The sequence below is a fragment of the Ammospiza nelsoni genome, chromosome 21 (genome assembly GCF_027579445.1).
Source record: "Ammospiza nelsoni isolate bAmmNel1 chromosome 21, bAmmNel1.pri, whole genome shotgun sequence".
Lineage (NCBI taxonomy): Eukaryota > Metazoa > Chordata > Aves > Passeriformes > Passerellidae > Ammospiza > Ammospiza nelsoni.
The window spans coordinates 10885258-10901429 of record NC_080653.1 but is presented as its reverse complement, the minus strand read 5'-3'; the positions used below and the strand labels follow the sequence as shown (position 1 = coordinate 10901429).

At 48.5% G+C, this 16172-nt stretch overlaps 1 protein-coding gene across 7 annotated transcripts in view; it reads left to right on the top strand.

Annotated features, from left to right (window-relative positions):
- Positions 1 to 13210, top strand: part of MSI2 (musashi RNA binding protein 2) — a 197129-nt gene extending 183919 nt beyond the window's left edge. For 4 of the 7 annotated variants that reach the window (XM_059486767.1, XM_059486761.1, XM_059486764.1 and 1 more), the window contains 3 exons: positions 4219 to 4373; positions 6249 to 6326; positions 8388 to 13210. In XM_059486767.1, the coding sequence (XP_059342750.1) occupies positions 4219 to 4373; positions 6249 to 6290 (197 nt within the window). In that variant the 3' untranslated portion in view covers positions 6291 to 6326; positions 8388 to 13210. Of the gene's footprint in view, positions 1 to 4164; positions 4374 to 6248; positions 6327 to 8387 lie in introns of all 7 variants that reach the window. The other 3 variants (XM_059486766.1, XM_059486762.1, XM_059486765.1) reach the window with 2 other exon arrangements.
- Positions 13211 to 16172: the final 2962 nt, after the last annotated feature.

Below are 16172 nucleotides of genomic sequence, written 5' to 3'. Positions count from 1 at the left end.
AGGACAGTGATGTCTAAATCCTCACGTCTCCTTTTCCCTTCCTCTTCCCCTTCATTTCTCATGGTTCAGTTGGGTTTATCTGGGGGGGATTCCAGCGTGGCTCAGTTGGCTTTATTTGGGTGGGATTCCATCATGGCTGGGTTTATTTGGGGGGGATTCCAGCATCCAGCTTGTCGTGCTTTGCCCAGGCCCAGCAGCCCTGGGGTCCTTGTTAGCAAATGCCAGCAGGAATCCAGACTTGGAGATGTCTCAGGAGTTCCTGGAGGGAGAGTTTATCTCCCAGCAGTGACCTCTGTGGCTGAGCACAGCTGAAGGTGTGAGCGTGGCAGTGTGCAGGAACAGGCTCCAGACACCATCCCTGCCTCCTGCCCTGCCTCACCCAGTGCCAGGCTGCTCTGGCTCCCAGCTCCTGGCTCCCTGTCACAAAGCACTTGGCTGGAGGTGGAGGAGCATCCCACGTGCATGTTAAATGGGGATAAAGGCTCTGCTGAAGGATGGGCTGAGATAAAGCCTCGCTGCCTGAACAGGTCCAGCTCTTGCTGTGCCAGCCCTGCACAGCAGCTCCCAACTCCACCAGCGCCAATATTGCCATTGAAAACACCTGCTGGGGCTGCTTTATGAACCCACATGTTTCATATCAATCTGTGTCCCATCCCACATTCCCTCAGTGCTTTTCAGTGCTGTGACACTGGGCAGAGTGGGCCTGAGGCTCCCTGTCCCTAGGCTTCACCTGCTGATCAAAATTCACAGGCTCAGAGTGAAGAAAAGCCACAGCAGATTCAAAGTGGAGCAAGCAAGGCATTATCCTGCCCTGTTCCATCCCTGCCAGAGCTGCTGGCTGCTGGCCCTTGATCTCCATCAGCACAGGAAGGAGCTTCTGTAGTCCAGGGGATGGAGGATGGCTGGGGCTGGAGATAAAAGGTGGTTGGCTGTGACTTACAAGCACATCTAATCTTTTCCACGTCTCTGCTGACCTTGATCTATCACAGGGCTTCCTGGGGACGCCTGGGATTGTGAGTTTTGCATAGAGGAAGCCTTTGAGCTGCAGGTGCTCAGGCACAGTCTCAGAGCTGTGAGGTTGCGTGCTGCAGGATGGCTTTCTGTGCCCTCGGTTGGGAAATGGCACCTGGGATGAGTCCCTTGATGCCAGGACATCCTGAGCGCTGGCAATTGATGGCCCTGGCAGCCCCCAGTCAGTGCTGAGTGAGTCTGGTGGATCCACACTCAGGGGAGTCCTGGTCAGCTCAGCCACGGCTCTGGGGACCAGGCTTTGCTCCTGGCATCAGGTCCCAGTCAGTGTTCCCTCCCTGCGTGGGCAGCACAGTCCCCTGGCAGCTCTGCAGCAGCAAGCTCCCAAACATCTGCCCCAGTTCTGTTCTCGCCACGGGGTGTTAGGGGCCAAGGGAAAGGCTCCAATTCCTCCCAGCCTGCAAGGAGTTAATGTCAGTGCTCTGCAGTTCCCACAGTTCACAGCAGCCTTGGACAACTCCTGACAACCTCCAGTGTCAGGAGTTTCGTCATAGGTTTCCAAAAAGTGTTAACTTTTCTTAGTGGTGCAGTATCTGGAGTGAGGAGGATTGCAGGCATTTTTCCTTCTTCCTGTTAGTGTCAGGGTGCTCCAGGTTTGTGTAGAACAAACTTGTTTCCAGGTGGTTCTTGCCAGAACACATCAGGATTTGCCTGCTGGGGAGGTGGTTCGGGTCCCTTTGCTGCAGTGATGGTGAAGGTGCCTCTGGCTCCAGGTGAGCTCACCTGAGCTCCTGGAGGAAGACAAACACTTAGCAACTAACCATGGTTAAGAAATCATTTAAATGCAGCTCTCTGAGCCTCCTGCTAATTATGGGAGCTTTGTGTTTCATTTGTAGGGGCTGGAGTGAAGTGTTGGCTCTGGAAAAGCCTCCAGCTTTTTCTGTGGAGTTTTTCAGGCACCGCATGGAGAGGTGCCAGGGCATCCCAGCCTCCACACAGCCTTTCCCAGGCTGGAGCAGCCTTTGGTGTGCCCCTTCTCCCTCCTGTGAGCAGTGTGCAGTGCTGAACCCCTGGTCAGCAGATGAAAAATTGCCTTTTCATTCCCCACCTGAATAACCAACCCAGTGCCAGCTCTCCCTGCAGGTGTGAAAGCCTTGCCTCCAGTCTTGAGGGATGCACATGAGAGTGGCCAGGGCGGGATGTGGGCTGTGGGGGCACAGAGAGAGTCTCTGGTTCCTCAGGTGGTTGTTCTGGAGGTTGCTGTGGGGTTTGCAGGAATATTTTACTAACAGGATGCCCCTGGCCATGCCAGGTCCTGCTGTCACTCGAAGCAGCCAACTGGGTTTTCTGTGTGACTTGGCAGGAAAATTCACATCCATTTTATTGAACCAAAGGGAAGAAAAGGGGGGAAAAGTGCTGGCTTGTAGTAATAAAGGGCTTTGGAACATCTCAGCTGGATATTTTTCTTCACGAGTGAGAAGGCCAAATGTTATCTTGACATTTAATCTTTAATAATAAAAAAAGGCTCTTTGTTTGCCAGCGAAGTCCAAAATCTGTTTACTCTCTCATGGCTTATTTCTTTGAACTTGCTAGCTTAGATGTCCTACTTACCCTCCCCTGCTACCAGTGCAGAGCTGTGGTGAATCATTTCTGGTGCAGAGCTGCCTTCCCTGTCCCCACAGAGCCACCAGGTGTGCTGCTCCTGCCCAGCTCAGCCATTTGGGGTCCCTTGGGTGGGTGGTGCAGGGGAGGGGGCCAGGGCAGCCTGTGCCCACCCCAGCCCTTGGTGAGAGCACAGGGTCGCTGCAGAGAGCCCTGTGGTCAGTCCTGCAGCTCTGAGCTGGGCACAGACACTGCAGGCCAACGGGCTCCATAACCCACCCTGGTGCCGAGTGGAGATCCTGGGAAGGTGCAGCCAGAGGAAGAGGCTGAAGTGGCCTTGGGGCAGCCTGGAAGGTGGGATGGAGGGGATGGGGTCTGTGCCCAGGGGGTTTGGGCAGGCTGTGCTGTTGGGCCACATCCAGCCCCTCTGGCCATCGTGTCCTGCCACTGCCCGTGGTGGGGACACGCTGGGGACACATTGGGGACACGGTGGGGTGGGCAGAGCAGGCTCCCTGTGCCCCAGGGACCTTGCAGGAACCACCCAGGTGTAGCTCCAGCTTCCCATCTCCATCCAGCTCCTCCCAGTCCGCTGACTTTTCTTTCCCATTTAAACTTCTTCCTCATAAATTCTACATCCAAGAGCAGCCGTGAGAAATGCCAGAAGCCTGATCATCTAACATGCTTTAATATCTAAATTTCTTCTTCAGTATCATTCTTATTTACATTGTTTTTCTTTCTCAAAAAAAAAAAAAAAAAGGGGAGGAAAAAAATTAAATTTTCTTTTACTTCCACATTAGGAGGTGAGTTGTTATCCACCCTCTGGAATTCTTTTTTTGCTTTTGATCTTTATTTATTTGTTTAATTTTGGTTGATGTCCCTAGCATGGTTTTGGAGACGAAGGTAGGTCTTCGCTCTCCAAATCAAAAGGAAAAAAAAAAAACCTAAATAAAACAACACTCTCCTTGGTCATATCTAAAAGCGAAAAATCCAAACTGTTCCATTCCATATTATTTAAAGAAAAAAAAAAATCAACTACTGAACTATTTCTACAGCTTACTGATCTAAAAGGGCGGGTTTTTTCCAAAAGTATCGAATGGATCCAAAAAACGATTTTCCTAGACGTGATTCAAGTTATTTGCTGTCAACATTTTAATATCAATATTACCACAATGTGTAGTCTCAAACTAGTTCCTTTGTAGTTTGCATGGGATGTGAATGCTGTCTCGGCGTGCCCAGACCTAGAGAACTTGTTACTACTGCATGAGCATCAAGTCAGATGTTGAAAAATACCTATTATATTTTGTGATAATTTGGTGAAAATGAGCACCTCCAGTCTCTGGTTGCAGTAGTGTGTTGAATGATCGTTCTTTTTTTTTTCTTTTTATTTTTTATATATATCCATATATATATTTTTGGAGCTCTAAGCTTCGTAGTAGTCCGGGCTGACTCTTCTCCAGTACTTGCTCTCCTCTCGCATGGCCTTGGTTAAGTGTTAGAATTGGGCCTAGGCTGTTTATTCTGGTGTTTGGCTTTGTAATTCCGGTGCATGCCCGGCGTCTGGCCTCATACCCAGCTTTATTCTCTGCACACCAGTCTTGAATAGCTACAGTGCTCAACCGAATTTTGGCGCACCCGCTTCCCCGGCAGGCTCCACCCCGGCGCGGCCCGGCGGCTTCCCCGGCGCCAACAGCCCCGGGCCCGTGGCGGATCTCTACGGCACGGCCAGCCAGGACTCCGCCGTGGGCAACTACATAAGCGCCGCCAGCCCGCAGCCAGGCTCGGGCTTCGGCCACGGCATCGCCGTAAGTACCCCGCCAGGGGGGTCTGGGGGGCGTCTGGGGGGTCTGCGTGGGGATGGGGGGTTTGGGGGTGCTGCGGACCCCGTGGCCAGGGGGCTCCTCGCTGCCGCGACCTGCGAGCCGTGCCCGACCGTGGGCGCCAGCTGGAGGAATCGCCGATTGTCAGGGCGTTCCGGCCGGGATTGGCAAGGGGGAAACCTCCGGGTCCAATCAGCCCTTGAGACCCAATTGCCATTTTATCACCAATTTATCGTTATTATCACTAATTGCCATTTTAGGGAGAATATCCTTCCATGGGGGCGCTGGCATTGCGCCAGTGACAGCCGAATGTTTTGCAGAGATAAAACAAAACTCCACAACTTTGTGAAAGTTGTAATGTTTCCAGGGATGGGGGCTCCCCCACCACCCTGGGCAGCCCATTCCAGTGATTAATCACTCTTACACTGAAGAAATTTTAAGATTAATCACTCTTGCATTGAAGAAATTTTGTCCTAATATCCAACCTGAACATCTCCTGGTGCAAACACTCCTTTGGAGCCGTCTGCAGCCAGACATGACCTGTCTCAGAGAGAAATATTTAATAAATACGGGATTTAAATCCCTGCTTGTCCCCATGGGCTTTACATCAGCCCAGCTACCCCTCCTGGCTGCTGCACCCTTTGGCAGGCACAGCAACAGTCCCTGCTCCCACTAATGAGCAAAATCAGCTCGTTAATTTGGCTGGTGGGACAGGGCATGTCCTGCTCCTCTTCCCCTGTTTGCTGATGTTTGGGGTCCCTCGCAGCCGGTCCTGGGGTCACTGCAGCCCCCGAGAGCCGCAGGTTGGCAGCGAGGGGCTGGGCTGGGCCGGGGGGTCCCGGGAGGTGCCTCCTAACGTGGGGCTGTGATTGCACTAATGAGGGCAGAGATTGGCTTAACAAGGCTGCACGTGGCTGTGTCACCTGTGTGTGAGCATGAATGGGGCTGGGCTGCCCCGTGGCACCCTGGCACGGGCTGCAAGGGAGGCTCCTGCCCTTGGGGCACAGCCAGGAGCTGGTTTATCTCCTGCACAGGGAGGAGGTGCGGAGGCTCCCCCGAAGGGCCCTCAAACCCAGAGGAGAGCTTCCCTCCCTGATGGAATTGGATGGGGGAGCAGGAGTGTGGTGCAGACAAAGCTCCTGGAACTGCTATTTTTATTGCCAAAAGGACAAACAAACCTTCTGCCTGGCTTTGTGCCCGTGTGCTCAATTCCCATCCCGGGCCTGCCCCTCCCGTGGTCACACCACAGGCCTGGCAATCCCTGTGGATCAATTCTAGCACAAACGTGGAATATTACTGCTCTGCAAGGAGCTACATCAGTTCAAACTGCCACCTCTCACCACTTACAACACCTCTTATTTCCATTTTTCACCTAAAAACCTGTTTGTGCTTGAAAATTTGGGCACTTTTGTCTCTGCAACATCCCGATTTTTCAAGTGAAAGGACGCCAGGTCCAAGCCTGGGTATCCAGATTTGTCTGCACTAACACTTCCCAAAGAACCATTTTATAATTGACTTGCAGATTGGTAGCCTCTTAATTCCCCCAATAACTGCAAAGAATCCCCTAGCTTTTATTACGTATATATTTATTTAACACTCTCCATTTACTAACCCTGGTTTAAAAATAAAGAAGGGAGAACCCCAAAGCTTATTTTTGCACCTGGGGGAATGAGAAGATGATGGTCTTGGAAAGGTGACCATAGGGCTGAGCACACCTGGTGACCAGAACAGCTCTTGGAAATCCCTATTCATGCTGGCAACACAGTCTTTCAAGTCCTTTGATAATTTCTTGGCAAAAATTAATAATCAGCTGTTCCCGTGTATAGAGCACTGATGAACTTAACAATTGTACAATTTTAGGGACCTTTGATTGCAACGGCTTTTACAAATGGATACCATTGAAACGTTACACATGGTTGGTTGCCATCTCACTTGGAGGTATTACAGTATATCCCATTTGTACTTTGTGCTGAACTACCATCTCCCCTATATTTACTTTAAGTGAACAATTTTTTATCTTCATTTCGTCTTTCCTTGGCCTTTAATCATTCCTTTCTGTGATTTGTGTTACTGAAATCAACCTCACGGGCTGGAAACTGGAAGACAGATCCAAAGCTAAACCAAAAGTCACTTTTTCATCTTCGTGATGCTTCGTGCAATAATTTGAAGAGGCAGAAAACCCAGGAGGCTGTGGGGAATCACCCCCCGTGCCAGCAGCCAGAATCCCAGTGGGATCAGAGATCTGCTCCCAGCACACTGCTTTAAAAATAGCTGAGCCCCACTGCTTTATTACTGAGGAACCATCATTCTTAATTAAGTGCTGTACCAAATATTACAGCTAAAAGATAACATTGTAACTTGTAACCATAGAGCAATTATCAAGATTAAAAAAAAATTAAACCTGAGCAAATTAAATTAAAGGCATTACCTGAGCACCGCAGCCCTGGATCGCTGCCAGTTTCCTACCCTTTGAACTAAGCTCCAGTTAATTAAATGTTTAATTTTTATTTTTTATTATTATTTGGCCTTTGGCATATTCATCTTTGCAAACAAATATTCTTAACACTCGGAATGGAATAGATTAGAAAATGCAATGAGAAGCAGAAGTTATCCCAATTAAATGGCATGGGTCTGCCCCCAGAGCTCTGAGCCCAGGCAGGCAAATGGAGTGGATGTGTCACGTTTTATTTCCCTGCCTCTTGCCCGGTGTTACATGATCAATGTCACATCATTTACGTTCAAAAATCAGTCTATGAAATTAGAATTAAAGTTAGTCAGGGGGCTGGGAACTGTGGAAAACATTCGGAGACTTTAAACTACGTAAAAATAGATTTATACCTAAATACTAGTGGATAAAGGGGGTTTCTATTTACTCTCCATCTCCACACACACCCCCAAGATTACCTGAAATTGTTCTGTCAATTGATTTGCTCCACCAAGGAGTGTTTTTTATGGGAAAGAAAAAAGTGCCATAAGCACTCTTGCTTAATCCCAGCTATTACTTGCACGTAGCAGGGCCCGTTCTCAGATCAATTTGTCAGAATCCTTCACGTCAGCCCCTGGAATAGTGAGGTGGTACCCGAGGCCAGCTGGAGCCCGGGCAGAACATCATCACTCAGGCTAATAACGCACAGCCCTGCCAGCCTGATGGGCTGTAATCACTCCTCGCTCACACAGCCCATCACTGCAGCCATCACTCACTGGCCAGGCCGGGACTCAAACCATTAACGACTTAAAAACAAAGTGCTTTTAATGTTGCTCATTACTAATTAAAGCAGATTTGGAGAGGAGGAAATGAGCCTTATTATTAATTCCTCGAGGAGCCCCGGGTTTGAAGCGCTTGTGGCAGCGGCTGCTCCTGCGTCCCCGGGGCAGGATTCGGGGATTTGGCTGAGCTGCCTGTCCCGGGGCAGGGAGCAGCCCCACATCCCTGCAGGATGCTGCTGGGAGCTCACCCAGCACAGCTGTCTGGGGATGGGCTCTGGGGGTCCCCAGGGACCGTCCCGTCCTGGCCCTCATCCCGTGAGCAGCTGCCTGCAGAGCCAGAGCCCCTAATATTTATATTTCTTTACACATGATGTATCTCAGCTCTAAGCACTGGCAGGGACACAGCGTTGGAGGCTGAAGCTCCTGTATAAAAGAAATCCTGGCTGCCACAGCGTGCCCAGGTAACACTTGTCACTCTCCAGGTACTTCAGAGAAAACCCATTTTACCAAAGCTGTGTGAATTCATGGCAGGACAGATGCCTGAGGAGCCGTTTTTGTCCTGGCCGTACACCAACTCCCATTTTACTGGGAATATAACTTAGCAGGGAACACATGAGACCCCCTCTCCTGGGAACACCTCAGCATTCCAGCCCCCTGCATCCTCCCTCGGGCTGGATGGGGCAGGCTGTGGCTGCAGTGTTTGCAGACACTTTGGGGTTTTTTGGTTAAAAATCCTAATTTACCTCAATTAACTGTCGCTCTCCGTGTCCTGTGCACCTTCTCCCCACGCAGAGTCTCTCTGGATGTCCGGGCAAGACAGGGCGAAGTTTCTGAAGGGGCCCACGGTTGGGTGATCTCATCAGACTTTGAGCACTACATCGTCATCACCATCACCATCATCATCATCACCGCCAACGCAAACTGGAGGTGGCACTCGAAGGACTTGGGTGGTTTAAAATCTCTCTCATCATCTCATGAATCTGCTGTACTATAAAAACAACAGCTTTTAAAAGTATGTATATAAAACCCATTTATTGTTGGTTTTATTTTCTTGGTGGGTTCCCCCCCTCTTTTTAAGCCTCTCCAAACCCACATCTTTTGGTAGCCTTTTGGACATAGTCTCGTAGCCACGTAGTTGCAATTCTTTGTGTATGTAGCGAGAGCTTAACCATAGTGTAACTGTTATATTAAAGGGTTTCTTTTGCTTTTTCTTTCCCACCTCCCCTCCTCCTCCTCCTCCTCCTCCTCCTCCTCCTCCTCCTCCCTTCTGTTTTCCGTAGTTGTTGTTGCTTAAAGGATGCTGAGATGGTGACAGGAGCCTGGGCAGCGGCGGGCAGGGCACGGGGAGGGGGGAGCAGCAGGTTCTCTGGCCCTTCTTTTCCTTTGTGGCGTCTTGGTTACTCTAATTCTCTCTATTTTCGGCAATAAGGCGAGGGCGACAAACTTTTTGCGCGTCCTTTTTCTATATAAGTGCTTTTTTTTGTTGAAAGAGGTGATATAAGGTTTTTTGAAATTGTGAATTCTGAAAAAAAAAAAAAGAGAAAAAATAATAAAAGTGCTGTAAATACAATTCCATTAACTACATAGAAACTATTAAGAAAGAGAAATACAAACCTATTTTTGTGACGGAGTCAGCCTAAGGCAGTTTCTCTATGGAAATGGAGGAGAGAAGAGAAGGGAGCTGTGGCCGTGGTGGGGGCTGTGGTGGGGGGCTGTGGTGCTGTGGGACCCTCCCAGCCCACCCCGCTCACACCAGCAGCTTGCTCCCAAAGGAACAGTCTCGTGGGATTTTTATTTTAATTTAAAACCTGCTTTTCCCAAAACTGATCAAGAAGCTACGATTTTTTCCTACTTAGCGCATTTACGGTTCAAAGCACACCTTTGTTTTGGTTTTTTATTTTGGATTTTGGTTTTTTTGTTTTAGTCATTGTTTTAAACTAGATCAACTTGCTGTCCAGTCATTTCAGCTGCTCTGGGCACCCCGTGTGGGCAGAGCAGCGTCCAGCTTGCATGGTTTCCTTTATTATCCATCACTTTCTGTAATGTCAAATTAGAAAGCAACTTTGGTTGGTTTTTGTTTTGTTTGGTTTGGTTTTTTTTGGTTTTTTTTTTTTTTTTGGGAATACCTCAGTGCTACAAGTTTCACCCTAGAAGCAACGGAAGATTTTAATTTATTGTAGTTGTAAACAGAATTTAAAAGAAATAAAGTATAAAACATCATTGCACTGTGACTGGTAGGGGAAAAACTGACAGTTTCCTATTTGCACATGTTTAATATTTGGCTGTTATATATATGGTCCTCTGTTGGGGGAGGAAACTTATGAAGGATATTTTTTAATTTAATTTTTTTAATATTGGTAAATAGGCCTGCAACAGCAAACTAGAAGTACAACATGGTAGGTGGCATTAAGAACATACTGTAGTGTGGATATATTTCTTCTTTTTTTAACGTAATATTGACAAGTTTTATTAATATTTTTTTAAATTGTTACGTTTATAAATTTGGTACTTTAGGTACAGCCAGTATAAGACACTGAATGCGACATTTGTTAAAAAGAGCTGCTGCACTCCTATTTTTGTAAATTTTACTAACAAGTAGACTAATGTAGACATTCAATAGACAAGGTAGAGCAAGGCATCTTTAACAAAACAAGGCACCATACTGCTAACCGAAAGGAGAAACCTTGTTTTTCTTGTTTTTAAAAAAAAAATCATGCTTTTTATGTAATATTTTAGGTTTTTTTCTTATTTCAGAACAACCAGGTTTAAGCAAAATGCTGGACGCTTTTTAAATATTGAGACTTGATCAAGTAATAAATGAAATAAAACCGAATTCTTTAAAAAATAAAAAGGTTAAAAAAAATACTACGAACCAAATTCCCTGCAATTCAGTGTGCCGTCAGGGAATTTTTTATTGCTATTTTGTCAATGTTGATGATGTACTGTACTACCAGTTGGTTTTCCTCTCCATTCCCTGTCACCTCATAGAATATTCTTTGTTGATCATTGTTGTATGTTAATAGTGTATAAAATGGCTTATCTTGTAAGAGTGCTGTCCTGATGGTAGTGTAGTGAATTTTTCCCCCCCTCTTTCTCTCTTCCTCTTCTAGTACATATTGGTAGGTGTATCGTAATTAAGGTTAAAAATTTAGATGTAGTTATTCAGATTTAGGACCAGTAAGGATAGAACTTTCTCTTATTTAAGAAAAAAAAATGCTAATAATTTTGGGAAGGTTTTCCTTTTTTGTTTTTTTCTTCTCTTTTTTCTTTCTGTGCTTTTTTTTCTCTTGTTTATTATTTTTCTTTTGTTGATCTGATGCGGTTTCAACTAACCAAAGGTCTCACAATGTTAAAAATGCTGGCAAACTCTTAAGGCATTTGTAGATCCCCACCCATGACTTTGGAAAGGGGATGTGCCATACTACCTTAAATGCTAATGCTAGATATGCAAAACTGGATTTTTTTAATTTATTTTTTAAAAGAGGGAGGCACGGTATATTAAAACGATTTTACTAAGAGAAAAAAAAAAACATATTTTTTTAAGAATGCTCAGAAGAAATTGCTAATCTGTGTGAATATGTTTTAGATGTTTATATACCTTTTGAGAAGTCCCAGTGGCCCATAGCACAAATGTCGTGGAATCCAAGATGTTTTGATGTGGCTACCTAGACTAAGGTTCACGTTAGTCCCCCACTCATCTAGAAATCAATTTTGAAGGATTTTTTTTTTTTCCTTTTCCTTCGTTCGTTTGGGGGTTTTTTGTAAATTTTTCAGCACAAAGGTTCAGCTCCACCTTTGTTTTACTCAAGCCCAGGAGGGAGCAAAGGGTGGTGGAGCCACGGGCTGGGTTGGGCTGGAAGGACCCTGAGCCCGCCCAGTGCCACCCGTGCCATGGCAGGGTCACCTCTGCTGTCCCCAGCGCCCAGCCTGGCCTGGGACCCGCAGGGACAGGGCCAGGACACCTCCCTGAGGGACAGAGCCTGCAGATCTGCACTGGGGTGACCAACAGGGGCCGTCTCCACCACCTGGGTGACCCAAAGGGCCAGGGGGCCCCGTCCCCCCACCAGGGACAGCCCCAGGAGCCACCAGTGCTTGGGAGCCTCCCCTCGAGTAACCCGAGTCCTTCTTGGGATCGGCTTGGTTAAGGCAAAGCCTGACCTGTCCTTTGGGGTTTTTATTTTTTCTTACACTTCATAAATGTTCATTTTGAGTTGAATTTGTAGCTTGGACTTTAAGGTAGCATGGCTCTCTTTGCTGTAAGTTGATTTTCTTTTTTCCATTGTACAGCAGCGTCTGCTGGTGAATGTCACACATCTTGCTAGGCTTAGTTAAATCATTGGGTAATTGTGGGTGATAACGACCTGAAAGGTGTTGGGATTTCTTTTCTTCCCTGCTTTCATCTGTAGTGTGAATGAGGGCTAGCGACTCCAGCCACAAGTCCCTTCCTGTTTCGTTTCTGCCATTCACTCAATGCAACATAATCAATAATAAAGCAATATAGTTTACTACATTTTTACTGAAGGCCAGCCATGGTTCTGTATGATATTGCATATGAAACTGTTTACAAAAACAAAAAAACAAAAAAAAAAAAAAGAAAAACAACACTAACTCATAGCTGTCTTTTACGCTATGGTGATGTCTCTTGGGTGGAATCTTCTGAATTCTTTTTTTTAGTGGTTTGGTTTGTTTTTTTCAAAGCGACATAGTTGAGAGAGAGGGAGAAAAGTGAGGTTAGTGTTAGAAGAGACAGGGAGAAGTGAGGTTAGTGTCAGAAGAGCCAGGATGCCTCGCAGACACACGGGCACAGACACTGTAGAGTTTCCTACGTACAGAATCCAGCCGGCCCCGCGCGAACACTACGTGAGGAGATTCTGTAAGCTAAGCAATACTTTAATACTGTAATAAAATTACCAAAAAAACCACAATAATAATAATAATAATAAATAATAATAATAATTTTTAAAAAGGAAAAAAAAAAATACCTTAGTCTGAGAAAGCAAATCCTCGTGGTGGGTTGTCGGCCCCCCCAGCAGTCCGACCGTGTTGTGTGGAGAGCTCGGTGTCCGAGCAGGGCCCGGTGGCCAGAGGGGTCACCCCGGGCCCAGAGGGGTCCCCCAGGCCCATCAGGGTCCCCCCAGCCCAGCAGGGCCCCCCAGCCCCGGGCTCCTCTGTCCCGTGTCCTCGTAGGTAGCACCCCCGTCATTCTCTGTCGTACGAGGTCTGAACTCCCATCAGTACTAGGATGCAAGTGAGCATTTCAGGTGGTCATAAATGTACCTAAATAAACTATGGCACAGTGGCAGGCCTAGCCCTTCCTTTTATACTTTAGTATGAACTGATGAGAACTTTGGTAGTGACTTTTTTTTTATATATATACATATATATATGTATCTATATATATCAAGCATCTTTCAGGTCTCTGTGTATGGCTTTCTGAAGCCCTGTTGTAAAATACTATGTGGATGGGGGTCTCTCACATCACAGATGTGGAAAGTATAATTTTATATTTGTATTTTCAAATAAATAAGTTTGTGAAAGGTTTCCATCCTCTACTGTGGTCCAGAAATCAATGTGTTTGTCTGACGAAAAAATACAATAAACTGTTTTGAACAGAACCGTGGAGTCCATTTCATTGAGGGGGGGATATTTATTTCTGGGGGGGTGAGATCAGCCCCATCACCCTGAAAATCATCACCTTGTTGGCCATCCTGCACATCCCTGCCCCGTCCCTGTGCCCCAAGGCTGGTCCCTCATCCTGTGCCCTGCCGGGAGCATCTTTGGCACCATCAGCACCAATAATCCTATTTCCAGGAGGGGCAGTGGGTCCTGCTGGATAAACCCCAGTCCCCCGCACCCTCGCTGTGTATTTTCCTCACTGGAGTGACCCCCTCTCCCAGCTCAGTTCCACCAGAGGCTGTTCCCCTTTGGCACTTGGCCTGGGCAGAGCCAACTCTCCCCTCTGCTCCTGCAGGCAGCAAATGCTCATCGCTCATTAGTGCTCATTCCAGGGTCTCACAGGCTCCTTTCCTGGGGAGCAGGCTGTGGGATGGGGATGGGGATGGGGCAGGGATGGAGGGATGGGGATGGGGATGGGGATGGGGATGGAGGGATGGGGATGGAGGGATGGGGATGGGGATGGGGATGGGGATGGGGATGGGGATGGGGATGGGGATGGGGATGGGGATGGGGCAGGGATGGGGATGGGGCAGGGATGGAGGGATGGGGATGGGGCAGGGATGGCGATGGGGATGGGGATGGCGATGGGGATGGGATGGGATGGGATGGAGGGATGCTGCAGCCCCTCCGAGGAGGGATCCATCCCCTCCATGGTCCCGGGGGCCTCAGCCGGTGAAGGTCAGCGCGGCAGGATGCAGGACGGGCTCTCTGCAAAGCAGTCAGCACATCAAGCCCTTAATGGGACCGATGATTAGTGGAGCACCGAGGGGAAAATTAGATTAGAAAAACAAATGAAAATAATTTCGGAAGTCGTGTTTGTTCGGGGTGGAAGGAGCTTCCACTGCGAGGGCTGCAGGAAACGATTTGACTGCAATCCAGAAGAAAAGGAGCGCGGGTCTGGAGTACATTAGTGTGGTGGGAGGCCGGGAATAGCAGCCACTTAACCCTGTCATTCAGCAAACATTAGTGAATTATGAGTGTATTATATGTGGGTGATGTGTTCTGTGCAGAGCCCGCGGGCCCGCTGGAGCAGCGCTGAAATGGGAGTGGGGGTCGGTGTCAGAATGTAAATTTTTATACCAGCTCTGGAACAAAAATAACATTTTGTGTTCGCCTCCCAGCTACTGAAATCAAATTGCTGCCGAAATCAGAGTTGTAAAATAAGCAAGAATTTCCCTTCCCTGTCAAATTAGTGCCCCGATAAAGAAAACAAGGGAGATAAATGTGATTTACTTCCTCTCCCTCCTGTCATAAACATTTATGGCCGAGCTGGAAGGATGAGCTGCAGGAGGCAGCTGGGGCCACTGGGGTTGTGCAGTGTCACCCCCGTGGGGTCTTTGGGCACTGAAGGTGAGCTCCTGCACGCTGTGCCACATCCCAGCCTGTGCCACATCCCAGCCTGTGCCCCCACATCCCAGCCTGTGCCACATCCCACCCTGTGCCCCCACATCCCAGCCTGTGCCCCCACATCCCAGCCTGTGCCCCCACATCCCACCCTGTGCCCCCACATCCCAGCCTGTGCCCCCACATCCCAGCCTGTGCCACATCCCAGCCTGTGCCACATCCCAGCCTGTGCCCCCAGCCCGGCCCCACAGGCTCTGCCGTTCCCCAAGCCACAGCTGGCTGTCCTGGCTGTCCCAAAATCTCACAGTAAATCCCGGATTTATTAACTTGGAGGACTTGAGCACCCTCTGATCTTGTGCATCCCCCATCACACGTCTCGAGGCTGCAGCAGAACCCAAGGCAGCATTTATTAATTATGAGCTTAAGCGCTCCCTTTCACGGCTATTTACAAGGGCCGCCTCATTATTAATACAGAATAATAAAACAGAGGGGTTTAAAATTCATTTGTTCCACTGGGTACCAGTCCCTGTGGTGGCACAAGCCCCGATGCCACCCAGCCTGAGAGCACCGGAAAACCCTGATGGTGATGGAACCCACCCCAAAAAACCCTCCCCTCTTTGCTATCCTGCATTAAATTATATCATACCGTCAGAAATGAGCAATTCCAGCAGCTCCCCGAGTCGAGGGCTGCAGTTTTCAGCCGGTCACGAGGTGGTGGCAGCGCTTGGGTAAGGAGAGACTCTTGTAATTCATTAGCGCTTTGCAAAGGGCATCGGTACTTGACTCTGTTTGTGCATTAGCAGAGGCTCATTCCTGCTCTTTACCTCCACGGCAACGGCTGCGCTGGCACGGAGCGGCTCCCGGGGGCCGGGCTGGCAAACACAGCCAGCAGAGAACCTGCAATGGGGCTGGAAATAACCCTGAAACCACCCAGTGCCACCGCAGCCATGGCAGGGACACCTTCATCTGCAGTGGGGCTGGAAATAACCCTGAAACCACCCAGTGCCACCCCTGCCATGGCAGGGACACCTTCCACTGACCCAGGCTGCTCCAAACCAATCCAACCTGGCCTTGAGCACCTCCAGCTTCTCTGGAACCTGTGCCACGGCCTCCCCACCCTCTCAGAGAGGAATTTCTTCCCCATATCCAAACTGAATCTGCCTTCCTTCAGCTTGAAGCCATTCATTCCCCTCGGAGTGGCACTGGCCCTGGAGCGGGTGAGAGGAGCCCATGTGCTGCTCCTGCTCGCTAATAGTTACTGATTGAAACTGGTTACAAAGGCAGGGAGGGCTGAAATGTGCATTAATGGGTGACCCTGCCTTGTGCCAGCCGTGGGGAGATGGGAACGGGCACAGAACGAGCACTGGCAGTGTCCCCATGGCCTGGTGACACCCAGCAGGGACCTGTCACCTCCTGCAGCCACAGAGCACGGGCTCTGATGTGACATAAATAAACAGCCACAATAAAAAACAGGAGAAAGTTCCTGCTTTTGCCTTTTCTAAGCCCACAATGCAGTTTGGCCACCAATAAAACCGCTCAGGATTCGTACAGGGCTTT